We start from the raw sequence: 27641 nt of genomic DNA on the forward strand, positions 1-27641 counted from the left end.
AGCTTGTATTAACTTTTTAATCAGACAATATAGGTATCTAAAAAGTAATTCTCAATACTATGTAAATGGAGATTTACATAGAGAATGTGGAAAGTGTAACACTTGGCCAGGTTACAAAAGCAGATTTCTGACCTTGAAGTACCTCTCTAGGAATAAAAGCCTAGTTGTATCTCACAGCTTTAAGACTCCCTGTCCAGGCAATGCTTGAGGCTCTCTTCCCTTCCTTGGCCCCATTCTTTCCAGAGGAAGTGTTTCATTATAAAAGTAACAATGCTCATTGCCAAACATCCAAATGGTATGAATGAATATAACATAAGACCTGTTAATGTTCTATTTTCTTTCCCCACAATTTTTTTTATGTCGAAAATATTGGAGTATAATTTGCATATGATAATACCGATATTTACTAAACAGTTCCATGTTTTTTGATGAATGTCAGAATACAGGACATTTTTCATCACTCCCCAAATTTCCTTATTGCCTCTTGGCAGTCCATTTTTTTCCAACCCCAACCTCAACCCCAGGCAACCACTGATTTGTTTTCTGTCACTATAAACTAAGTTTTGCCTCTTGCAGGATTTTCTGGAAATGAAATAATAGCTATTGCTTAAAATAATGTTTTTGAGATTCATCTATGTTGCAAATCACGGGTAGGTAGTACTCCCTTATAATTTGTCTTTCCACTCATGTATTGATGGCCATTTTTAGATTGTTTCCAGGTTTTGACTCTTATGAATAAGGCTGCTTTGACTCTCCCAACACAAGTATTTATATGTTGCTTTGGGGCAGTTGGTGGGTAAATATCTAGGAGTAAAATCGCTCTGTCATATGGCGCATTCACAAAAATGCCAAACTATTACTTGAAGGGGTGTTCTAGTTTTCCATTCATGTTAGCAATGAGACAGAGTAAGAGTTCTTCCTTCTCCATTCGACAGGGTCAGGGTTTTGTTTTATTTTGTCTTTTGGTGGGGGAGAGAATATACTGGTGTCTTTTGTGGTTTTAATCTATATTTCCTTATGACTAAAGATGATAATAAGTATCTTTTCTTGTTTGTACTGTCAATCAGCATATCTTCTTTTATAACCTGTCCAAATTTTTTTTTTTTTTTGCCTAGTTTATTAATGGATTATTTTTCTCCCTATTTTGGGCTGTAAGAATTCTTTAAGGATTACAAATATAAATTCTTTGTCAGATAAAGGATTTGTGAATTTTTTTCCCTGTCTATGGCTTGCCTTACGATTTTTTTTTTCTTCATTTTCTATAGGATATCTTTTGAAGAGCAGATGTTGATTTTGATGAAGCCCAAATTATCAATATTTTTTCTTTGGATTGTGCTTTTGGCTTAGTATTTAAGAAATATCTGCCTATTTCAAGGTGAGAAATATTTTCCTATATTTTTTTCTATACATTTTATAATTTTAGCTTTTACATTTAAGTCTATATCCATTTGGAGTTTTTTCGAGGGGGGTATGGTGAAGTGTTTTAGCTAGAGCTGCCATAACAAAATACTGTAGACAGGGGGTTTCAAAAACAGAGATTTATTTTGTCCTAGTTCTGGAAGCTGGGAGTCCGAGATGAAGGTGCCAGCATGGTCAGCTTCTGGTGAGGACTCTCTTTGTCTCTTGTAGATGGCCGCCTTCTCCCTGTGTCCTCACATGACGGGAGAGAGAAAACAAAGTTTCTGGTATCTCTTCTTAGGACATTAATCTTACCATGATGGCCCCACCCTCATGATCTCATTTACACTGAATGGTCTTCCAAAGGCCCCAAGGCCCCATCTCCAAATACCATCACACTTGGATTAGGACTTCACCATATGAATATTGCAGGGGGAGGAGGTGGGCACAATTCAGTCCATGGCAGTGAGGTAAAGAGCTGTTGGTTTTCCTCCTTAATAGGTATCCAGTCATTCCAGTACCATTTATTTCTTTTTCATATTGAATCATCACAGCATATTAAAAAATAAATAAATTGGCCATATATGTGGTGTCTATTTTGAACTTTTCATTCTTTTCCAGTGATCGTTAGGTCTATCCTATGTCAATACCACACTGTCTTGATTATTGTAACTTTATAACAAGTATTAAAATCGGGTAGTAGAAATCCATCAAATATGTTTTTTCCAAATTGTTTTAGCTTACTCTAGGTCTTTTGCAATTCCAAATACATTTTAGAATCAACTTGTCATTTAATTTAGAAAAGTCATTTGGGATTGTTATCGAGATTACAATGAATCTATACTTGACATGGAGAGGATTGTTATCATATGAATATAGTGTCTTCTAATTCACAAATGTGGTATATATCTCCATTTATTTTGGTCTTCTTTAATTTCTCTCAGTCATATTTTGTGGTTTTTTCAATGTACAGGTCTCACACATATTTTGTTAAAACAACCTATATATATTTCATATTTTCAAGACATTATAAGAGATACTCAAAACATTTTCCCTTTCAATTATGCATTACTTGTATATAAAATAAAATTGATTTTTGCATATTGACCTAACCTCACTGAATTCACTTCTTAGTTCTAACCTCACTAAATTCACTTCTTAGTTCTAACCTCACTTCTTAGTTCTACTAGCTTTTTCGAGATTCTTATAGATTTTTCCCTTAATCTATTTAAGGGTAAGGAAGTTTGATTTTCCTTGCTCTACATTCTGATTTTCCCAAAGGCAATACTATTGGAGTGTAACTTATTCCAAAGTATTACACATGGCAAATTAGAGAGTTCTTGTATATCTGCTGACTCTTCAATGAAATAGGCACCTAGTAACCCATAAAATTATGCTCCAAGCACCAGTTAGCATAAAGACAGCCATTCAGTATTTTCCCCTTATTTGTACTCCAGTCTTGCTGCACCAGTCCCATTTTCGTCTCAAATTCCTGACTCATGACAAGCAACACTGGTTTTTAGTCTTAGACATTAAGTTTCTAATGATCATTCTAGCATTTGAATGCCGACTTCTCCCAAGCTTTTTGCTTGGCTTATCTCTCCTCACATTTCCAGTGTTTGGCTAAAGAATATACCTTCACAGAATTCTCTAAAAATAGAGCTCTTTAGAGGTAAGTAGAAACTTCATTCAGAAAGTGGAAAAAAACACAAATTACATAATTTCTGAGGAAAAGTACATAATCATGATTTCTTAAATACCCATTATGTGACTATTAGTACTGTGTCATATGCTGCTTTATATTCACAAACTCAATCTCTCCAAATCTATGTAGGAAGTAGAGATTATAATTCTTCTAATACAAAGAAGAAAACTGGAAGGCAGAGAGGTCCAAATGGCACATGCTAAGTTATTAAGAAGTGACAGAGCTATGACCTAAATCTCGTTCTCTCTGATTCCCAGGACAGGTAGGAGTGTGTGTCAAGATGATTTTTAGATATTATTTATTTTTTTAAGAAGTTATTCTGACCAACAAAAAATGTAGAAAAGAATTATCTCCTAAAACAACAAAACTAAACAAACACCAAAACAAAAATAAAACAGAAAAAACTTGAGGATTATGGGCCTTACCTACTCTGAGATATTTTATTTTTTAATGTATCTTAAAATTATTAAAAATTACAAAGATCATAGAAGACCAATTAATATTGACTGTCAGATAAGACAAGTTGCATATCAGGTAGTTTGATGTTTTGGTCGAGAATATCAATTTAATCACCTGTGGAGAGCCAGTATATTCCCCTTAAAGACTTTGGAGGAACAAGAAATTGGCAAAAACTGGTGGACAGGTACAAATGGAGTGAAAATTCTATATAACCACCAGAAAATAAAAGAAAAAAAAACCTTACTTGTTATTTAAAATCCTGAGTAGATGCCTTCTAAAATGAGGGAATAAGCAGGTAACATATGGAGGTTCCTCAAAAATTAAAAATGGAAATATATGATCCAGTAATGCCACCACTAGGTATTTGCCCAAAGAAAATGAAAACACTAATTCAGAAAGATGCATTCACCCCTATATTTAATACACCATTACTTATAATAACCAAAATGTAGAAGCAACCCAAAGGTTCATTCATAGATGAGTGGAAAAGGAAAATGTGGTGTGTACCTACACACACACACACACACACACACCCACACACACCCACTGGACTATTACTCAGCCATCAAAAAGAATGAAATCTTGCCATTTGCAACAATATGGATGGAACTAGAGGGTATTATGCTAAGTGAAGTAAGTCAGACAGAGAAAGACAAATATCATATGATTTCCCTTATATGTGGAATCTAAAAAAAATAAAACAAACAAACAAACAAAAAACCCAAGCAGATGCATAAATACATAGAACAAACAAAAAGGAGGGGGGTAGGGGAATGGGAGAAATAGGGGAAGGGGATTCACAGGTACAAACTTCCAGTTATAAAATAAAATAAGTGAGTCATGGAGGTGAAAAGTACAGCACAGGGAATATAGTCAATAATGTTGTATGATGACAAATGGTGACACATTTATCATGACAAATGGTGACACATTTATCATTGAGTCATGCATAGAACTGTCAAATCACTGTGTGTCAACTCTATGTCAATAATGAATATTAAAAAAAAAAAAAGACAAATAGGAATACGTAGGAGAAAAATCCAAAGGAGGGAATTCTGGAGATAATGTTATCACCTAATGAAAATAAACCATCACTTTTTCCAAACATACACTAATTTTTATGGCCAGTAAAAAAAAAAAAGTATCATAAGCCTTAGGTCAGTGAATAAGTTATAATCCCTTTTTAATAACCATATAATTTTAAAAACAGTGTATATGCCTAAAAATATTCATTTTCTTAAGAGAATATTTATTTCTTAATAGTTATCTAGAATGTGATTACTATTATTACTGTCAGGATCTAGGTGGATTGAAAATAGACAGTTGAGTGAACTCATAGCCACTAAGTAAACATAGAATTGAAGGCTCTTAGAGAAATCAGTGTGGGAGAGGGTTTAATATTACCTAGGCAAAAGGGTCCAGACTGGTAAAATTACTTCAGCTCAGTTCAGGTTTTTTCCCTCTCCTTAAAATTTTAAAAGACATACGGCCTTGGCCTAACCTAGATGGATATTATTAAAACCTGACCTTGAATAATTATTTAATGGTTTTGTAAGAATAAAGTTTTGAAACTAAAATTGCTATATCAAGTACAACAAAACTTCACTATAATTGTCTTATAATGCCACAGATTCATTTTCAGAATGTATAAATCATGTTCCCAGTGGGAAGACTGATACATTAAGTATCTCTTATATAGAATCCCCAAATCTAAGTAGGTCTTGTCTTGGATGAGTGACAACAACATCACAAAGGGTCATTGCACAAAGACATTCATTTATCTAGTTGAAGTTCATGTCTAAACTTGTGTCTGTAAATAATGATTATGAAACAAGCATTCGTTTAAGACATTTATGGATTCCAACCATATGTTATGACCAAGAAACCAATGTATTTTCTTTGACATACTCTATTTAAAATCTGGGTTATGCATTTCATATATTATAGATTTGCCAACATTTCTTCAGTCACTCTGAATTAACATTTACACTTAATGTTATTAACATAGAAACCTAGATAAATGAATACTGAATTAACATATCAGAAACCTAAAAAGTAATATATCAACAATTTAGTATAAAACTCCTTTCAATTTTTTTTGCTTATTAAAAACTCACAAAAATAATGCCAGTAAGGACATGTTGAATTTCATGGGAATCCTATTGCACTGAACATATTATAGGATACACCAAAAATATAGTATTGTAATAATATAATAATATATTGCATGATTAAAATAATTATTAAATTAGTTTGAGGCCAGTGTAAAAGACTGAACTGTTTTGAATAGGGTAATTAACCTGTCATAGAATGAATACATTTTATTCAGATTGTCAACAAAAATCTGAAGAAATTATATATTTGGTGATTTCTACCCTTTTCCAAAACAGTGATCATCCTGGGAACTAGTGGACAGAACCTGTCCTTCAGGTGTCTATTTGTCACCCACCTCCTTAGTTGTTGTGGCACTTAGAGCTTACCTTCCTGACTCAAAGGTAAACCATGTTGAGTCCCGTCCATATCTCCTCAGGGAGCTGAGAGGCCACATCACCAGTTTGACCTTGGCATTGTGGATATCCCAGAGATAGATATTCTCATGAGTGATCTGCATTGTGCATTCACCGTAAATATCCAGATTTGGTGTAGGCATAAGATATACATTGAATCTCTCTGCAAAGAAACAAAGAATGGAACAAATTAAGTGAAAAGAGGTCTGACTTTTGATAGTAACACTGTATTAATTTATATACCTACCTACAGCCTTCAGAAAGGTTGTCCCTTGGGACATTACCATGTCCCTCGGGAACATCAATAGACAATGCAAAACATTACCCCTTCCCATTGGATGTATGAGACAATGAGTTAATTAAAATATTTTTGCTCATTAGTTCATTCACTCACTCATTCTACACTCTGTGTTGCATGTATTCTCTAGAATGAAGATGACATAGTTAAATTGTACCATGGAAACATAAGGATAAAAGCTAAGTTAGGTCTCTGCCCAAATGATGCTTACTGTCTGCTTCTTCACACAATCTTAAATGCATATCATATACCTAACTCCTGCAAGGAATGTCTTATTTTATTTAAGAGGAGTTTACTCAATTTTACCTTTGTGTTATGAAGTATTTAATGCACACTTAGACTGACTCTCAAAATACACTGTATTCACAGTCAAATTCAGCATATGATAATTGCAGGTATTCATTCCTGCTTTCTGTAAGACTTCAGATAATGTTTTAGTAAGCAAAATAAAAACACAGCCACCTTCATTCTCAGATATTCTAGAGTTGAAAATCTGATTATTAGGCAATGATTCCAAGCCTTGCTTTATAATTTTTTTGTGTATCTCAAAGGCTACTGCAAAATTCTGCAGCCCTCGATCCCCATTTAAATGCATTAGAAACACTTCATAAAAAATGAGGTTAGTTCATAATTTTCAGGAAGCAAAGAACTTGGTACGACCTATAAAGTGTCCTGTAAAATATCCCTCATTCCTAGCACCGTATTCTTGGTTTATAGTAAGTAATTAATACATATTGGTTAACTATATGAATGAAATAAATATATCCCATGATGAATATGCACCACAAGAATTGAGGAATTATTAAAAAATAATGTCACGATAACAAAAAGTTTAAGAATTATTGGCAGATACATTTTTGTGAGTTTGAATTTAATTATAAATCATGCTTGAAAGGCAGTGCTGTTGAATTAATGATTTTGAGAGGCATAATGGTGCAGCTTCAGTTGAAAAAGGATTGATATGTTTAGGAATGTGCCATCATCCATCATAATGCCACAATCTTAAACAATGAATGTTTGCTGGTACTAAGCTGGAATTGCCTGTATAATAGAATCCTTTCTGCGGCAGGTATTTTGCAGAGTATTGCTTTGCTGATGCCCCAAAAAAAAAAAAAAAATCAGATTCTAAATGGGTTAAATTGGATTTAAGCATAATAGCTTGAAATTTAGTAACCATATGGACAATATTTATATTCAAGAGTCTAGATATTTTTGACCAAAATAATCTAATGATTCAATTTTTTACGTAGATCATTGACCCCTAAAACTAATATGTATATGTATTGCACATTCATTTCCTACAGAAAGGAAAACAAGATAATATAGCTGAAGAAAAGAAAGATCACTGCCCCATTAATTATCTGCAATAAAAATTATATATATAGGCGGAGCAAGATGGCAGAGGAGTAGGAGACCTGGATTTCGTCTCCTCTCAGGAATTCAGCTGGATAGGGATCAAACCATTCTGAACACCTACAAACCCAACAGGAGATCAAAGAAAGGAATAGCAACAACTCTCTGAACAGAAAAGCGGCCACTTTCTGGAAGGTAGGACACGCGGAGAAGTGAATCCGAGGTGATATTCGGGAGGATAGACGGCGGGGAAGGGGCCTCCGTCGGCCGCTTCTGGCAAGTGATAGAACCACGGAGCTCAAAATCGGAACTTTTAAAAGTCTGCTCCGCCGAGGGACGTCACTCTGGTGGCTAAGTGGGGGGTGGAACCCTCCGGGACAGTGTGGTCTCAGGACCCTCGGGGTCACAGAAAGACCTGGGGTGCCTGAGTGCGGCAGAGCTCCCAGGACACGGAGCAGGGAAGCCGGCTGCAGAGGCGGAGCCCAGGCGCGGGCTCTCAGCTCGGGGTGGCCCTAAACCGTGATCCGAGGCACAGTCGGGCCCCTGCTCCTCCAGCAGGGACCCCACAAGCGGCAGATCCGGGGAGACTCACCTTCCTCCCCCGGGAGGAGCCGCGCGGGAGGGCACCGCAGGGATCTGCTGGGTTTGGAGACTCCGCCCGGGGTCGGGTGCCGGAGATAGAGGCGCGCAGTCGCAGGCCGGGTGAGCACGGAGTGAGGCCGCAGACCGGGGAGCCGGGAGTGACTGACGGCTTTTCTCTGGGGGCGCACTGAGGAGCGGGGCCCCGAGTTCTCGGCTCCTCCGGGGGGGAGATTGGGAGGCCGCCATTTTCACTCTCCGCCTCCAAAGCTGGACGGAAAGCTCGCAGGGAACAATAGCCCCGGAGAGCAAACCCGAGCAGATGACTCAGCCGGGAGGGGGCAAGGGCGGGGCACTTCCGCCTCCGGCAGAGACGTTTGGAAACCACGGCAACAGGCCCCTCCCCAGAAGATCAGCGAGAACAGCCAGCCAAGACCAAGTTTACCGATCAATGAGAACGGCAGAACTCCAGTGCTAGGGGACTACTGCACATAGAATTCACGGCTTTTGTACCATGATTCTCTACTCTTTTAAAGTTAATTTTTTTTAACTGGCTTTTTGTCTTTTTATTTCTTTTTGAATTTTTCTTTTTCCCTTTTTCAACCAACATCTTATCAATCCCTTTTTTTAAAAAAAAAACATTTTTATTTTTCAATTTTAGAGTCATATTCTATCCCTTCATAGTAGTTACCCGTATTTTTGGCTTATATATATAAATTGTTCTCTCTTTAAAATTTTGAGATAGTTTCTTCTAACAGATTAAAATATACTCTAAATCTCTAGTATATGGTGGTTTCTATTCCCCTGCCTGATCACATCCTCTCCCTTTTTTTTTCTTTTTTCTTTTTTTAAATCCTCTTCTTTCTTTTTTCAAACAACTTATCAATTCCTTTTAAAAATTTTTTATAATTTCCATCTTCACAGTCATATTCCATCCCTTCATCATATCAACCCTTATTTTTGTACATATATAAGTTTTTCTTTCTTTAAAATTTTGGGAGGCACTTTCTCCTAAAAGACCAAAATACACCCCAAATCTAGTGTGTGTCACTGATCTATATACCAGCCTGATCATATTTGATCACATTCTGTTTTTTTTTTTGTTGTTGTTGTTGTTTTGTTTTGTTTGTTTTGTTTTTATCTTTATCTTTTTTTTTTTCTCTCTTTCCCTTTCTTTTCCCACTGCTTCAGGTCTTTTCTGATTTGTTTAGAGTATATTTTCTGGGGACGTTGTTACTCTGCTAGCATTTTGTTCTCTCATTAATCTATTCTCCTCTGCACAAAATGACAAGATGGAAAAAATCACGTCAACAAAAAGAACAAGAGGTAGTACCGACTGCCAGGGACCTACTGAATACGGACATTAGTACGATGTCAGATCTAGAGTTCAGAATCATCACTTTAAAGATACTAGCTGGGCTTGAAAAAAATATGGAAGTTATTAGAGAAACCCTTTCTGGAGAAGTAAAAGAACTAAAATCCAACCAAGTAGAAATCAAAAAGGCTATTAATGAGGTGCAATAAAAAATGGGGGCGCTAACTGCTAGAATAAATGAGGGAGAAGAGAGAATCAGTAATATAGAAGATGAAATGATGGAAAATAAAGAAGCTGAGAAAAAGAGAGATAAACAACTACTGGATCACGAGGGCAGAATTCGAGAGATAAGCGATACCATAAGACGAAACAACATTAGAATAATTGGGATCCCAGAAGAAGAAGAAAGAGAGAGAGGGCCAGAAGGTATAATGGAGCAAATTATAGCAGAGAACTTCCCTAATTTGGGGAAGGAAACAGGCATGAAAATCCAGGAAGCACAGAGACCCCCTCTCAAAATCAATAAAAATAGGTCAACATCCCGACATCTAATAGTAAAACTTACGAGTCTCATAGACAAAGAGAAAATCCTGAAAGCAGCTCGGGAGAAGAGATCTGTAACCTACAATGGTAGAAACATTAGATTGGCAACAGACCTATCCACAGAGACCTGGCAGGCCAGAAAGGACTGGCAAGATATATTCAGAGCACTAAATGAGAAAAATATGCAGCCAAGAATACTCAATCCAGCTAGGCTGTCATTGAAAATTGAAGGAGAGATAAAAAGCTTCCAGGACAAACAAAAACTAAAGGAATTTGCAAACACAAAACCAGCCCTACAGGAAATCTTGAAAGGGGTCCTCTAAGCAAAGAGAGAGCCTAAAAGCAACATAGACCAGAAAGGAACACAGACAATATACTGTAACAGTCACCTTACAGGCAATACAATGGCACTAAATTCCTATCTTTAAATAGTTACCCTGAATGTAAATGGGCTAAATGCCCCAATCAAAAGACACAGGCTATCAGACTGGATTGAAAAACAAGACCCATCGATATGCTGTCTGCAAGAGACTCATTTTAGAACCAAAGACACCCCCAGATTGAAAGTGAGGGGGTGGAAAACCATTTACCATGCTAATGGACACCAAAAGAAAGCTGGGGTGGCAATCCTTATATCAGACAAATTAGATTTTAAACCAAAGACTGTAATAAGAGATGAGGAAGGACATTATATCCTACTTAAAGGAGATATCCAACAAGAAGATCTAACAATTGTAAATATCTATGCCCCTAACATGGGAGCAGCCAATTATATAAGGCAATTAATAACAAAAGCAAAGAAACACATTGACAACAATACAATAATAGTGGGGGACTTTAACACCCCCCTCACTGAAATGGACAGATCGTCTAAGCAAAAGATCAACAAGGAAATAAAGACTTTAAATGACACACTGGACCAAATGGACTTCACAGACATAATCAGAACATTCCACCCCAAAGCAACGGAATACACATTCTTCTCTAGTGCCCATGGAACATTCTCCAGAATAGATCACATCCTAGGTCATAAATCAGGTCTCAACCAGTACCAAAAGACTGGGATCATTCCCTGCCTATTTTCAGACCACAATGCTTTGAAACTAGAACTCAATCACAAGAAGAAAGTCGGAAAGAACTCAAATACATGGAGGCTAAAGAGCATCCTACTAAAGAATGAATGGGTCAACCAGGAAATTAAAGAAGAATTAAAAAAATACATGGAAACCAATGAAAATGAAAACACAACTATTCAAAATCTTTGGGATGCAGCAAAGGCAGTCCTAAGAGGCAAGTATATAGCAATACAAGCCTTTCTCAAGAAACAAGAAAGGTCTCAAATACACAACCTAACCCTACCCCTAAAGGAGCTGGAGAAAGAACAGCAAATAAAGCCTAAACCCAGCAGGAGAAGAGAAATCATAAAGATCAGAGCAGAAATCAATGAAATAGAAACTAAAAGAACAGTAGAACAGATCAACGAAACTAGGAGCTGGTTCTTTGAAAGAATTAACAAGATTGATAAACCCCTGGCCAGACTTATCAAAAAGAGAAGAGAAAGGACCCAAATCAACAAAATCATGAATGAAAGAGGAGAGATCACAACCAACACCAAAGAAATACAAACAATTATAAGAACATATTATCAGCAACTCTATGCCAGCAAATTAGATAACCTGGAAGAAATGGAGGCATTCCTAGAGATGTATCAACTACCAAAACTGAACCAGGATGAAATAGAAAACCTGAACAGACCTATAACCACTAAGGAAATTGAAGCAGTCATCAAAAATCTCCCAAAAAACAAAAGCCCAGGGCCAGATGGCCTCCCAGGGGAATTCTACCAAACATTTAAAGAAGAATTAATACCTATTCTTCTGAAACTGTTCCAAAAAATAGAAATGGAAGGAAAACTTCCAAACTCATTTTATAAGGCCAGCATTACCTTGATCCAAAACCAGACAAAGACCCCATCAAAAAGGAGAATTACAGACCAATATCCCTGATGAACATGGATGCAGAAATTCTCACCAAAATACTAGCCAATAGGATCCAACAGTACATTAAAAGGATTATGCACCAAAACCAAGTGGGATTTATCCCTGGGCTGCAAGGTTGATTCAACATCCACAAATCAATCAACATGATAAAATACATTAACAAAAGAAAGAACAAGAATCATATGATCCTCTCAATAGATGCAGAAAAAGCTTTTGACAAAGTACAGCATCCTTTCTTGATCAAAACTCTTCAGAGTATAGGGATCGAGGGTACATACCTCAATATCATAAAAGCCATCTATGAAAAACCTACTGTGAATATCATTCTCAATGGGGAAAAACTGAGAGCTTTCCCCCTAAGGTCAGGAACGCAGCAGGGATGTCCACTATCACCACTGCTATTCAACATAGTATTGGAAGTCCTAGCCACAGCAATCAGACAACAAAAAGAAATAAAAGGCATCCAAATTGGCAAAGAAGAAGTCAAACTCTCACTCTTTGCAGATGATATGCTGCTTTATGTGGAAAACCCAAAAGACTCCACCCCAAAACTGCTAGAACTCATACAGGAATTCAGTAAAGTGGCAGGATATAAAATCAATGCACAGAAGTCAGTGGCATTCCTTTACACCAACAACAAGACAGAAGAAAGAGAAATTAAGGAGTCGATCCCATTTACAATTGCACCCAAAATCATAAGATACCTAGGAATAAATCTACCCAAAGAGACAAAGGATCTGTACTCAGAAAACTATAAAATACTCATGAAAGAAATTGAGGAAGACACAAAGAAATGGAAAAACGTTCCATGTTCATGGATTGGAAAAACAAATATTGTGAAGATGTCAATGCTACCTAGAGCAATCTACACATTCAATGCAATCCCCATCAAAATACCATCCACTTTTTTCAAAGAAATGGAACAAATAATCCTAAAATTTGTATGGAACCAGAAAAGACCCCGCATAGCCAGAGGAATGTTGAAAAAGAAAAGCAAAGCCGGCGGCATCTCAATTCCGGACTTCCAGCTCTATTACAAAGCTGTCATCATCAAGACAGCATGGTACTGGCACAAAAACAGACACATAGATCAATGGAACAGAATAGAGAGCCCAGAAATGGACCCTCAACTCTATGGTCAACTAATCTTTGACAAAGCAGGAAAGAATGTCCAATGGAACAAAGACAGTCTCTTCAACAAATGGTGCTGGGAAAATTGGACAGCCACATGCAGAAGAATGAAACTGGACCATTTCCTTACACCACACACAAAAATAGACTCCAAATGGTTGAAAGACCTAAATGTGAGACAGGAGTCGATCAACATCCTAAAGGAGAACACAGGCAGCAACCTCTTTGACCTCAGCCGAAGCAACTTCTTCCTAGACACATCGCCAAAGGCAAGGGAAGCAAGGGCAAAAATGAACTATTGGGACTTCATCAAGATAAAAAACTTTTGCAAAGCAAAGGAAACAGTCAACAAAACCAAAAGACAACCGACAGAATGGGAGAAGATGTTTGCAAATGACATATCAGATAAAGGGCTAGTATCCAAAATCTATAAAGAACTCATCAAACTCAACACCCAAAGAACAAAGAATCCAATCAAGAAATGGGCAGAAGACATGAACAGCCATTTTTCCAAAGAAGACATCCAAATGGCCAACAGACACAGGAAAAAGTGCTCAATATCGCTCGGCATCAGGGAAATCCAAATCAAAACCTCAGTGAGATAGCACCTCACACCAGTCAGAATGGCTAAAATTAACAAGTCAGGAAACGACAGATGTTGGCGGGGATGCGGAGAAAGGGGAACCCTCCTACACTGTTGGTGGGAATGCAAGCTGGTGCAGCCACTCTGGAAAACTGTATGGAGGTTCCTCAAAAAGTTGAAAATAGAGCTACCATATGATCCAGCAATTGCACTACTGGGTATTTACCCCAAAGATACAAAAGTAGGGATCCGAAGGGGTACGTGCACCCTGATGTTTATAGCAGCAATATCCACAATAGCCAAACTGTGGAAAGAGCCAAGATGTCCATCAACAGATGACTGGATAAAGAAGATGTGGTATATATATACAATGGAATATTATGCAGCCATCAAAGGAATGAGATCTTGCCATTTGCAATGACGTGGATGGAACTGGAGGGTATTATGTTGAGTGAAATAAGTCAAACAGAGAAAGACATGTATCATATGATCTCACTGATATGAGGAATTCTTAATTTCAGGAAACAAACTGAGGGTTGCTGGAGTGGGGGGTGGGGTGGGAGGGATGGGGTGACTGGGTGATAGACACTGGGGAGGGTATGTGCTCTGGTAAGCGCTGTGAATTGTGCAAGACTGTTGAATCTCAGATCTGTACCTCTGAAACAAATAATGCAATATATATTAAGAAAAAAAAAAAAGGAAGAAGAAGAAGGTAGCCGGAGGGGAAGAATGAAGCGGGGGAAATCAGAGGGGTAGACGAACCATGAGAGACGATGGACTCTGAAAAACAAACAGGGTTCTGGAGGGGAGGGGAGTGGGAGGATGGGTTAGCCTGGTGGTGGGTATTGAGGAGGGCACATTCTGCATGGAGCACTGGGTGTTGTGCACAATGAATCATGGAACACTTCATCTAAAACTAATGATGTAATGTATGGGGATTAACATAAGAATAAAAATTAAAAATAAAAAAAATTAAAAAAAAGTATATATATATATATATATATATATTCTATAAATCTTAAAATCCTTGTGTGCAATCAAGTAAAATCTCAGTATTTCACATTAAAGACATCACTCACATTGCCACCACAATTCCCACTCCAATGGGATTACAGGTAGCCAATGAAAGGGGCCTGATCTCAGGTAAGAGTATAAATGAAAGTTGGACCCAACAGAGTGACTCATGCATATAGAAAACGTCTGAACAGAAATCTTCTTTTCTTTGGTCAAGACCCTCCAGATAAAGTTCAGCTTTTACATTTGGAAGTAATCATATGTCAGTGGTATCTGTTGTGCAGAGGTAAAACATTTGTTATAAAAGGGGAATGTGAAACATTCTTCTAAATTTCTTCCTCTCCATCAGTAGAGTCTGAAGATAGCAACCAAAGAATCATCGCCAAAATGTCAAGAAATAAAACTTCTTCTAAAATATTGAAATAAACACCATTAGCCATTTTACTGTTGGTTAAGACTGCACTGACCCTTGATATTCACACCCATAGTTTGATACTGAAAAAAGAACATGGAAAAAAATAACCCTGACATCGAGGACCCTGTTCTCCACATGGATGATACATGGTAAATGACCTATAACCTAGGGGTATTACAGAGGACCCCAAAGAACCATTGCATTTTCACTGAAATACCTGTGTGCTCTAATGTTAGTAGGGAAAATCTAGAAAAAATAAACAGAGAAAGAGTACAATCATCACAATGGACATTGGGGAAACACGAACTGAAAAACAGAAAAATAATGAATTGGATTTAATAAGATTCACATGATGTAGGGCTCTCGATGTCAAAATACTGAGGTTCATTTACAAACAAATACAAAGAGATTGGATAACCTGTCTGGAGGGAGTCCTTCCAAGGGCAAGCTGTAGGCTCTGTAAAGCAGGTGAAATGTATCTTCCACATCCTTCTTGGTACCTTCTACTTCCCTAGTCTTACCCAGCAATTCACATTATCCCCTTCTTGTTATGATTTGGAACGTTCCAACCTTCCTTTCGATACTATTTCTTTCATCCTACAAAAGGAATTATTCTAAGAAATTTTATTTTCGATTTTTAAGTTTTCAAAAGCCATCTTATCCTAATGGCTAATTTCCAAGGATTTGAGGTTCAATTAACATGTAGACTAATTTAATCCAGCAGAGGATGAAGGCAGCTCAAGTTATCTAGTAAATTATTCTTCTTTGATTCCATTGTCATGGAAAAAATGTTTCTGCATTTGCTGTGAGTATTTTATGCCCTTAATAATGTAAAATATGCTGCTTCGTTAAAATTTGTTATGGTTTCCATCGGAAAGACCATTTCAATATGGAAGAGCTAAAACTGGCTCCCCCGAAATGACTTTTTAAAATGTTTAACTTCGTGAAATGCTTGTATGAAGCAGGTGTTTTAACCACCCTCTAATCATGTCACTTTCCTATTTAAAAGCCTACCTTTGGTTTTACTGCAGAGAGCGTTAGTGTTCATCAAAGTTATGTGGAGGGCTTGTTTAAACACAGATTGCTGGGTAGTCCTCCACTCTTACTGTTTCTGATCCAGTAGGTCTGGGCTGGGGCTGCATGGTTTACATTTCTACTTGTTCCCAGAGGTTGTTTATGCTGCTGCTCTGGGGACCACACTTTGAGAACTGTTGATTTGCTAAGCTCAATTTAGAGTACTGCCAAGGAATTAGGGGCATTAGAGGAGCTACGAGGGATGCTTTTGAAAGTGAGGCAATGTTCTTGTAGAACAAACCAGCACATTTAAATCAAAACTGTCCTTTAATCTTGGCTCAAATAAAGTAATCCCATTTCAACTGACTCATGACTGATTTGTCAGGAAAGAGTTCTTATGTGAATTGGAATAAAAGAAGTGAGTGGCATGGGGCGCCTGGTTGGCTCAGATAAGTCTCTGCCTTTGGCCCAGGTCATGATCTCTGGGTCCTGGGATCGAGCCCCAGATTGGGCTCTCTGCTCATCAGGGAGTCTGCTTCTCTCCCTCTCTCCCTCTCTCTCAAATAAATAAACAAAGTCTTTTTTAAAGAAGTGAGAGGCATAGAAAGAAAGGAGGTACATGAAAAACAGTTTTCAGTTCATCAAAGTATGTATGTATATTCGAATTATTTTCTTTTAAAGTAATCAACAATAACAAATACATTGTTAAGGAGCACCAAACAACACATTTCCAAGTACCCAGAAGAATTAGAAAAGAAACTAGTTGTTTAGTAGTTATGCTGCCAAAGCAAGCACAGAAACTAGCTGTTTAAATAACGATAATAAGGGTCACCTGGGTGGCTCAGTTGGTGAAGGATCTGACTTTGGCTCAGGTCATGATCTTGGGGTACTGGGATCGAGCCCCACGTCAGGCTCCACACTCAGCAGGGAGTCTGCTTGTCTCTCTCCCTCTGCCCTTCCCCTTCCCTTTGCTTGCACTCTCTCTCTCTTAAATAAATAAAATCTTAAAAAAAATTAATGATAATAATATCCTGAAACATGAATAAAAATTCTACTAGCATTAGGTCTTGTGAAGACTACTGAATGTGTGAAGAAATAAATTTTTGAAAAGGTTATGTAAAAAAATATTAGATTAAAATATATTCACATATATAAACTACAGAATTCTAGAGTGAAAAAAATCCCAAACACATGACCCAATTTCATGACCCATGAAATTGTATTTTGATAAAATTTAGGTTTGTATAATGGCTGATATATGAGAAAGCATAATTTTATTTTAAGTGGCTAAAAACAATAGCAAGGTGAAATATTTACAAAACTAATTGTCATGTCCAAGAAAGATGCTTACTATTATTGATTGTGTGGTTGTGTTTACAAGGGCATTTCTACTCTAGGGTTGGATGAGGAGATCCAAAGGAATAGACCATGCAGAGGGCCTGGGACCAGAGTTAAGGTGACAACCAAAAGAACAGTCTCAAGGGGATTACAAAACAAGGTTTGGTCAAATTGAATTGGACAAAGTCTGGCAAGAAAGGGTAGCTACACTCCGAAGAAATGGTCTTGGAAAAGGCAGAGTGAGACCCCGGGTGATGTGTGGAGATTGAATGGGTCATCAGCCCTGAGAAAGACTGAAACCTTCCTTTCTCAGCCAATGACATTTTAAATAGATCTGGTTTAGGGCAGGAACAATCCAAATATAGCTATGAGCTTGAGCCTGACAGGTGGGGACAAGTGGAACATGTAGGGGTTGCAGGAAGCAGAGGATCAGAGATGCAGTTTCTAACATGAAACGAAACATCATCTAGTGAGTAGAAATAAACAGAACACAAAAGGATGATGAGCTTTTTGACCAGTTTCTTAATAATTTCCATTTTTAACAGTGCAGAGGGAAAACTGGTTTTAAAGAAAGAGCCATACTAAAAACAAATACAGGGCGCCTGGGTGGCTCAGTTGGTTAAGCGACTGCCTTCGGCTCAGGTCATGATCCTGGAGTCCTGGGATCGAGTCCCGCATCGGGCTCCCTGCTTGGCGGGGAGTCTGCTTCTCCCTCTGACCCTCCCCCCTCTCATGCTCTCTCTATCTCATTCTCTCTCTCAAATAAATAAATAAAATCTTTAAAAAAAAATATTAAAAACAAATACATTTGCTCACTTATAATTAATTAGAGTCTTTTTAAAAATAGAGGCTTTTGGAATTTATGTATTAAATAATTTTGTGCATCTAGCACATAGTGAACATTGAGTGCATTGTGACTCCATGAACATAAAAGGCATCTTTTGTATCTTAGTTACTTAGAATAAATTTGGGAAATGTAGACTGGATGCCATTTCATTTCTTTTTTTCAAAGAAGGGTTCTGGTAAGTTTTAACTATCAGCTGATTGCTGAACACTCATACTCCCTCTACCCATTCCACTTCTCCAGTTACTTCAGAAGTTATGCACTTGAATCTTGGGTCAAAAAAAAAGATGGAACATGGAACTAAATATTATGTGTAAATATTTGCAAACCAAGAGATCCATAAATATTAAAGACCATCAGGTAGTTCCACAGGGAGAGGTTATAAACTTAATAGGTTTAAATTTTATAGTAACTTCAGGTAAGTGGGTGTGAACTCCTATACTTTTTCTTTCTCTTCCTTTTAAAATCCAAGTGTAGCTCAAAAGGAGAAGCCCCATGAAAAGAAAGGCATTCTTTAACTCATTGGTGACATCATCATGTTCTGAATTTCAATTCCAGGGTCTTCCAGAGAATACAAGCTTAAATATTTGTTGAAGTTCATTAATGAAAATGTGTAGGTATTATTAAATTATATAACTCAAAGAAAATTAATAATTACATATAATATACATATAAAATAATTACATATATAAAATTTGGTTTTGTAATGATTAGTAATAGCTACCACCAATTGGTTAATTTATTTATAACTTTGGATTTCACTTAGTTGTTTCTATCAACCAGTGATTCCCTAAAGTAAAACTCACTGTACATGCAACTTACTGTTCAAAAGAACTTTACTTATTTTTTACTTTTTACAAAATAACTTTAAATATTTAACTGAGATTTTCCTATGGCAAGAGTATTCAATTGTTTTTTTTTTTTCCCGAAGTGTCATGTGATCAGGAAAGTCACTATTTATGTGAAACATTTGTTTAAATTAAATTTATTACTGAAGCTGGTTCATTAAAAGATCCAAACTTTGTTGTCTCATCAAATGTGGAAATATATCTCATCTAGTTGGTGACCTTTATCTTCTCATTTGGCTATCATGAACAGCTGTAGCCTGTATCTTGCATCCTGCCTTCAGATTTATCATAGTGGAAACAGAAACCACTGCATCTCTAGACTCCAGCTGTCCCCCAAGCTCTCTCACACACTGCTGTGGTACCAGCCGGGGCAGGACTCCATGACTGCATGACTCCATCACCATGGGCAGGATGGGAGGTCAATCTCCTGATCTGGCCAACCATCCGAATTCTATGAGTAGTTCTCTTGCCTCTCCGCTTTCATCATGCCTGGGAGGGGATGTGTCCCTCCTTCTTGCCCTTCTCCTATGAAAGACCTTCAAAGACTCCTCCTGATTAATCATCCAGCCTAATCTTCAGAATTTCATGGTGCTTTTCAGCCATCACCCATTACTCTGGGCTGCAGTACATTTTTTTTTTTTTAAAGATTTTATTTATTTATTTGAGAGAGAGAATGAGAGAGAGAGAGCATGAGAGGGGGGAGGGTCAGAGGGAGAAGCAGACTCCCTGCCGAGCAGGGAGCCCAATGCAGGACTCGATCCTGGGACTCCAGGATCATGACCTGAGGCGAAGGCAGCCACCCAACCAACTAAGCCACCCAGGCACCCCACTGCAGTACATTTTTGAGAGAGCAAGAAAGTCCCATTCTCTGCTCTATATTTAACAGTTATTGTGTATCAATTCAAAACATGGAATTTTAATATTAACACTTCACTAAATATTATTTAGTCCCAGGACCAGAGCCATTGGTCTAAAATTAAGCATTAATGAATAAATCCACAAGAGTCTGGTATTGAGAAATTGACTATACACTCTGGAGTATGGAATTTATTACTGAGTATTCATCTCAGTTTGGATGCTAGGTTCACCCCATCGTTACAATTCGCCTTGTTTTTTTGATTGTTTGTTTTGTTATTTATTTATTTGATGTAGTGTTCCATGATTCATTGTTTGCGTATAACACCCAGTGCTCCACTCAGTACGTGCCCTCTTTAATACCCATCACCAGGCTAACCCATCCCCCCAACCCCCTCCCCTCTAGAACCCTCAGTTTGTTTCTTAGAGTCCATAGTCTCTCATGGTTCGTCTCCCCCTCTTTTTCCCTTCCTTTTTCCCTTCCTGCTATCTTCTTCTTCTTCTTTTTTTTTTAACATATAATGTATTATTTGTTTCAGGGGTACAGGTCTGTGATTCATCAGTCTTACACAATTCACATCACTAATTTATTCCCAGTTTGTGGCTTTCCATTTCCTTTTTAGTTTTTTGATGGTGCTTTTTTGATGAGCAAAGTTTTAAATTTGATGAAGTCCAAATTATTTCTTCTTATAGTTTGCTTACAGTGCTTTATAAAAGAAACGTTGGCCTATTTCAAAGTCACATCCATCTTAAATTGGTATTTGAATAGTGTGAGGTAGGGATTGAGGTTCATCGTGTCCCCTATAGATTTCCAGTCACTTTAAAACTATTTATTAAAGACATTTTCCTTTTCTCATTGAAATTACCAATAAGCTTGTGAAAGAGGACTTTGGTGTCCTTGTCAAAAATTACTAATTCATATGTATGAATCATTTGCTTTCTGTTCTGTTCCATAGACTATTGTCTATTGTCTGTCTTGATCGCTGTCAGTTATAATAAATCCTCAAATTAGAAAGGGTACCCATTCCAATTTGGTTCTGTCTTTTCAAGATAGTTTGGCTAGTCTTAGGCCTTTTCATTCCAGATGCATTTTGAAATTGTCTCATCAAGTTCTAGAAAAAAATGTCTGACTTCTAGGATTTTTATTGGCGGATGTGTCAAATCTATAGGCTATTTAAGGAGAACTGACATCTTAGCAAAATTGACTACTGCAATCATAAAAAACATAGTTTATCATTCCGTTTATTTAGATATCTTTTAATTTCTCTCAGCAATATTTAATTTTCAGTGTAGAGGTCTGGTTATATACTTTGCCAGTTTTATCCCTGAGTATGTGATGGTTTTTGATGGTACTGTAAGTGATATTTTTGTATTTCATTTTGTAATTGCCCATTCCTAATATATATGGATATAATGTAAATGTGTATATATATATATAAAATCTATATATATTATATATATATAATCTATATGTTTACACACACATGCCCATACATACACATTTTTGCATATTAAATATTTATCCTGAAATATCACTGAGTTCACTTAGTTATGGTTGTTTTCTCACAGATTTCTTAGGAGTTTCCAGGTACATTATCTTTGCTTCTTATTCTTTACCAATTTTTATGATTTTACTTTATTTTCTAGTTATAGTACACAAATCAGAACTTTAAGTAGAATAAGTGGAATACTGAATAGAATTGGTGAAAAAGGATATCTTTGTCTTATTCTCAATCTTTTTTTTTTTTTTAAAGGTTTTTATTTATTTGACAGAGAGAGACACAGCGAGAGAGGAAACACAAGCAGGGGGAGTGGGAGAGGGAGAAGCAGGCTTCCCGCAGAGCAGGGAGCCCGATGCAGGCCTCGATCCCAGGACCCTGGGAACATGACCTGAGCCAAAGGCAGACGCTTAACGACTGAGCCACCCAGGCGCCCCTGTCTTATTCTCAATCTTCTGAGGAAAGTATTCAATATCTTAACCTTCAAAAATTATATTTTCTGAATGATTTTCATTGGTGTCCTTCATCAGTTTGAGATCCTATTCCTAAATTTTTAAGAGTTGTTTTTATAAATGAATATTGTGTTTTATCAAATGCTTTTTATGGATCAACTGTAATAATCATATGATTTCTCCCTCTATTAATATAGTGAAAGATATTGATTGACTTCAGGAAATGTCTGCATTTCTGGCACATACCAATATTGATCACAGTGTATTATCTTTCCATGTAATACTTAATATTCCTTTTCTAATTTTTAAAATGATTTTATACTTATATACATGAAAGATACTTGTCTGTAATTTTCTTTTCTTATATTGACTTTTCCTGGTTTTAGCATCTGGGTTATAGCGGCCTCATAAGATGAGTTGTGGAATTCCTCCTCTGAAAGAGTTTGCATACAACTGTTACTGTTTCTTCTTTAACTGCCTGATAGAATTCAACATTGCAATTATGTGGGAGTAGAGTTTGTATATGGGAAGTTGTATAATAATAATTTTCTTTTTTTTTTTTTTAAGAGAGGAAGCGGGGAGGGGCAGAGTGAGAGAATCTTAAGCAGGCTCCACATCCAACATGGAGCCTGACATAGTGCTTGATCTCACAACCTTGAGATCATGACCTGAGCCGAAATCAAGAGTTGGATGCTTACTGATTGAGCCACCCAGGGGCCCTAATAATTTTAATTTCTTTAATGGGTACAGGACTCTTTAGATTTTCTATTTTTTTGTGAGTCAGTTTGGGTAATTGGAATCTCTAGTAAGTGGTATAAAAGTAGATTATTTTTAAAAATTAGATTATTTTTAACCCAACATGAGAAAGGCTATATTTTAATAAAAGATAACTTGTTAAAATTTATCATCAATTTGTTGTCAAATTATTAATGCTTTACTTATATTGCTTTTATTTTGTATGGTTCCTAACTATTTCCTTTATTATTTTATTATTTTTAAAATATTTTTATCCAGTGAAGTTCAAAGATTTAAATTACATATTAGATTTTATTTATGAATACTGTAATCAGAGATAATATTAAGAAATGTTTCCTTATGGGGGCACCTGTCTGCCTTCGGCTCAGGTCATGGTCCCAGGGTCCTGGGATCGAGCCCCACATCGGGCTCCCTAATCTGTGGGAAGCCTTCTTCTCCCTCTCCCACTCCCCCTGCTTGTGTTCCCTCTCTCGCTGTGTCTCTCTCTGTCAAATAAATAAAATCTTAAAAAAAAATTTTTTTTTCCTTATGGCAGATGGAAATTAAAAACATTTCTCACAACACTTTCCCCTCCGATTTTAACAACTGTTATAACCTGAGCACTGAGAAAGATACTGTTGCTATTGGAATTTTAAATTGTACTCAAAGAAAAATGTAGAGCTTTACAAAATATATTAGAAAAATGAAAAGCTGAAAATTAATGATCAAACATCCATTTCAAAAGATTTGAAAAAGAACCTGCAATTAAACCCCAAACTGTGAAGCAACTCATATTGAATGAGAGCAGAAATCAATACAATTTAAAACATAATGAAGAGAAGCCTCACAGATAGGTAAATCTCTGATGATACAGATTAAGGAAAAAAAAAAAAAACCCACACGTAACCCATATGAAGTAAAAAGGGGCTACCAGTACAATGTGAACAGGTATTAAGAAGATAATACAAGGATGTTGTATTTAGTCAAATGACTAAATCCTAAAATCACTGGTAGATTTTTTGAAGCTAATTATAATCGAGTTTATTACCCAAAGTTTTCAAATGTTAGTGCACATTAAGGTCACTGAGGTTGTTAAAATATAGACATCTGGCCCTGCATCCTAAGAAATGTTTTCTTTGTGGGTGTGGGTGGGGGACCCAGAATTTACTTGTTTAGCAGGCTCCTGACGTGAGTGTGATGGTGACGTTCACCTGTGTCCCAGACACCTACTGACTTTCTGGCCAGGCACTGTGCTACTTGGTTCCCATGCTGGGTTTTACTTAATCCTCACAACAATCCTATGAGATACACACTATCATGATCATTCTCAAGAGTAAGAAGCTGAGATTTAGAGAATTTCTGTCACTTGCTGATGACCCCAGAGTTTAGAAGTGGAATACACCTTGATGATACACTAAATTTGTCTGGCAACTTTTGTTATCAGGTTCCATGTTGGACTTTTATGCTCTAGGCTATTTTGTTTTACTGTGGCAAGAAAAAAATAGTTCATCAAAACTTGGCTGTATCAAAAAGTGAAATCTCATTTTTATATATTGAATTCATTTAAGGTTTTCTTTTCTTTTTTGTATGTTTGTATTTATTTTCTGTCAAAGGAAGTCTCATTTAACCCAATGTGTGATCAAGTTCAATCTTGGATCTTCCTCCCCTTTTCATCTTAGGCTGAATTGATATAGTCACAGGAGTCAACAGAGGAAATGGGAGTCCTCTTATCTGGTTTGTATGTATCCACATCCCTGTGAAGTTACATCACTCTGCTTTCCTGTGATATGGCAACTTCGACTCCTAGATAGTGTCTGGAGTCCAGGGTGGGCACATAGGAACTTGGGCACCCCTTCTAGGCCACACTGTGTTTTGAGCCAGTTGAGGCTCTCTTTGTCTTCTTACACCTTTCTGGGCACTCCTGACATCTCCCCACTATTCTTCCCATGCTTCAAACCCAATATGGAGAATCAAATTCTAGTATTTGCTCTTGAAGAAATCTCCAGTTTATATAAGGAGGTATAAACATGTGTCTCTGTCTACCCAAACTCCCATGGAAACGGGAAGGGCAAGTCATTTACTTCTTATTCTCCAGAAAACTTATTTTCAAAGTCTCTCTTTTCTTCTTGCCTGAGGCTGGGAAATACCAGTAATTCTGGATTCAACATTCTCCCCTCAAAAGTTTTTCTTTCACATTATTAAAAATGCTTTTGAAATTTGCATCTTTGTTCTCACTGTGTTTGTACAGGGAATGTTTCCAGGGCAAAGGAAACACGACCAGTCCTTTGGTGTTTCAAGATAGTTCTTCCAGTATGCATCTCACTTTGCAATGACACAGTTTCAGTCTGACAAAGGATCATTTTGATTTGGCAATGTGGTAAGAGAAGTACTTAAAGCATTTTTGACTGCCTGAAGCACTTACTGCAAAAAGAAGCAGAAATAAAATAATACATTATATGTTAATAAAAAAATAAACAAAACAAAACAAAAAAAAAAGAGGCAGAAATATATATGGTATTGCTTTTATTTTGTATGGTTCCTAACCATACATTCCATTGTATGGAATTGTAGTGCATGTTGAAGACCACCAAATGGGGAAAGTGGTAGTTTTAACCAGGTTTGTTAATTATATGCAGTGTCAATATCCATCAGTGAAATTAAAGCAATGCAACACAAGGCAAGGCAAAGAGTGTAGCCTGTTCAAGACTTTGTGTTGCATTTATGAATGTTATCTTATTCCTGATGGGGTGGCTGTTCCCATCATCTTCACCTTTCAGTCTTCCCTGTAGATAATCACCTCCGTGGGCTATACTGGCATTTTCAGATGTGTTTCATGGAAGGTAAGTTCTACAGGGTATGAATAAGTGTTATGTGTAGAAAGAGACACACAGAAAATTGAGTTTGGGAAAAATTACATTATACAAACTTAAACAAGGTCTTTACTATAGGACACCTCAATAACTTTACTCTGTTAATGTATGTTGTGATCATTATACAGAGTGGTTTTAGTTTCCTAGAGCTACTGTAACAAAGTACCACAAACTGGGTGGCTTAAAGCAACATAAATTTAACATCTCATAGTTCTAGAGGCTAAAAATCTGAAATCAAGGTGTTGGCAGGGCCATGAACTCTCTGAAAGCTCTAGGGGAAGAATCCATCTTGCTTCTTCTAGTTCCTGGTGTTTTCTGGCAATCTTTAGCCTTCCTTGGCTTGTAGATGCATCACTGCAGTCCGCCTGCTTGTGTCTTCACATCATCTTCCCTCTGTGCATGTCTGTCTCTGTGTCCAAATTTCCCCATTTTATAAGGATATATTGTAGGTTATATTGGATTAGGGGTCATTCTAATGACCTCATTTAAACCTGGTTATCTTTGTAAAGACCCTATTCCCAATAAGATCACATTCTTAGGGACTGAAGGCTATGACTTCGATATATCTTATTTTGGGGAGGGGACAATTCAACCCAAAACAGTGTTATATAGTATTAAATTTACTCCACTGATAACCTCATTTCAGAGAGCATATAGTAATAGCAGTAGAATTTCCTGGAACTCATTTTGGGAAATACTAGAGTATGTGGATGGCATTTTAGAAGCTTAAATATAGGTATGTGTAGGTTTTTTCCCATGCAAAAGTTGGTTTTGCTCATGGTTGTTCTATGGACAAAAAAAAATAAACTTGGAAAACTTTTCTTTAATGGTTATAAAGAATGTGTATTAGAATGAAAATGATTTACCCCAGATCATTTTTGAAAAATTGGGGAAAAGATCCTTAAAATAGGGAGACTTGTATTGTTACTGTTGTCTTTGTTTTGTCATTAACTGGTCATTTTCCATGTGAGTAAGTTTCTGCAAATATTGGCTTTAATTATTGATGGGCATTAAGAATTGCAGATTTGCCTGATTGAAAAAGCTTGTTTGGAGGAATAAAAAATAATTTTAAAAAAGAAGAAGATAGGCTGTTCTGACATCATTTTCCCTTTATTTGAGCATGCACTTTTTACACCTCAGATGGTAGATTGGATCATTTTTTTTCTCAATTCTTCATTTCCTCTCCATATTAGGTCGTAAGTTCCAACTCATGTCATGGCCTCCTAGATAGAGTGTCCTGCTGGCCTCCTGACTTCGGGTTTGGCCATAGGATTTGCTTTGGCCAATGGAGTATCAGTGGACATGACACATGCAGAGGCTTAATTTGTGTTGCAAGTTTGGGCTTGCTTGCTTGCCCTACTGTTTTTTGTTTTGAGAACATGCCTTGGGTAGCCATTAGTGTAAAGGAGGGTAAGAGATATAATGGAAAAGACATGGACACCTGTATAGCTTGGGGCCAATCTCAGCAGCACCCAGCCTAAGTCAGGAGAATCCTGGCCAGCCCATCTGTGCATGAATGATAAAGGTCTGTGCTATTGAGATTTTGTGTGACAAGTAACACAGCGTTATTTTAAAACACAATGATCTATTTAAGCACCTTGTTTATGGGTTTGTCTCCTTCACTACTTTGGGAGCTTCTTGAAAGTAATGACCATATTTTATATAATTCTACATTTCCTCAGCCTAGTTCTTGCATATCACAGCCTCAAAAATGTTTGATGGGTGAATACTGAATGAGTGAATGACATACAAGAGTGTCTGAGTGGAATGTAAGAAGCATGGTTACTAAGGAAACCCAGGTAAATAATTCAGAAAAAAACACTGGAATACTGCTTTGCTTCTGGAGGAAAGTTATACACATTCTTGGGCTAAAAGTAAAAATTTGT

General features: G+C 36.9%; 1 protein-coding gene across 1 annotated transcript in view; it reads right to left on the reverse strand.

Moving 5' to 3' along the window:
• The window catches only part of DOK6 (docking protein 6), a 365856-nt gene that overhangs the window by 130665 nt on the left and 207550 nt on the right, over positions 1 to 27641 (reverse strand). The window contains exon 5 of the mRNA XM_064577838.1: positions 6043 to 6232. Within this exon, the coding sequence (XP_064433908.1) occupies positions 6043 to 6232 (190 nt within the window). The remainder of the gene's footprint in view (positions 1 to 6042; positions 6233 to 27641) is intronic.

This window comes from Mirounga angustirostris, unplaced genomic scaffold, assembly GCF_029215605.1.
Source record: "Mirounga angustirostris isolate CCGP_5_RB_7025 unplaced genomic scaffold, mMirAng1.0.hap1 SCAF_14, whole genome shotgun sequence".
Lineage (NCBI taxonomy): Eukaryota > Metazoa > Chordata > Mammalia > Carnivora > Phocidae > Mirounga > Mirounga angustirostris.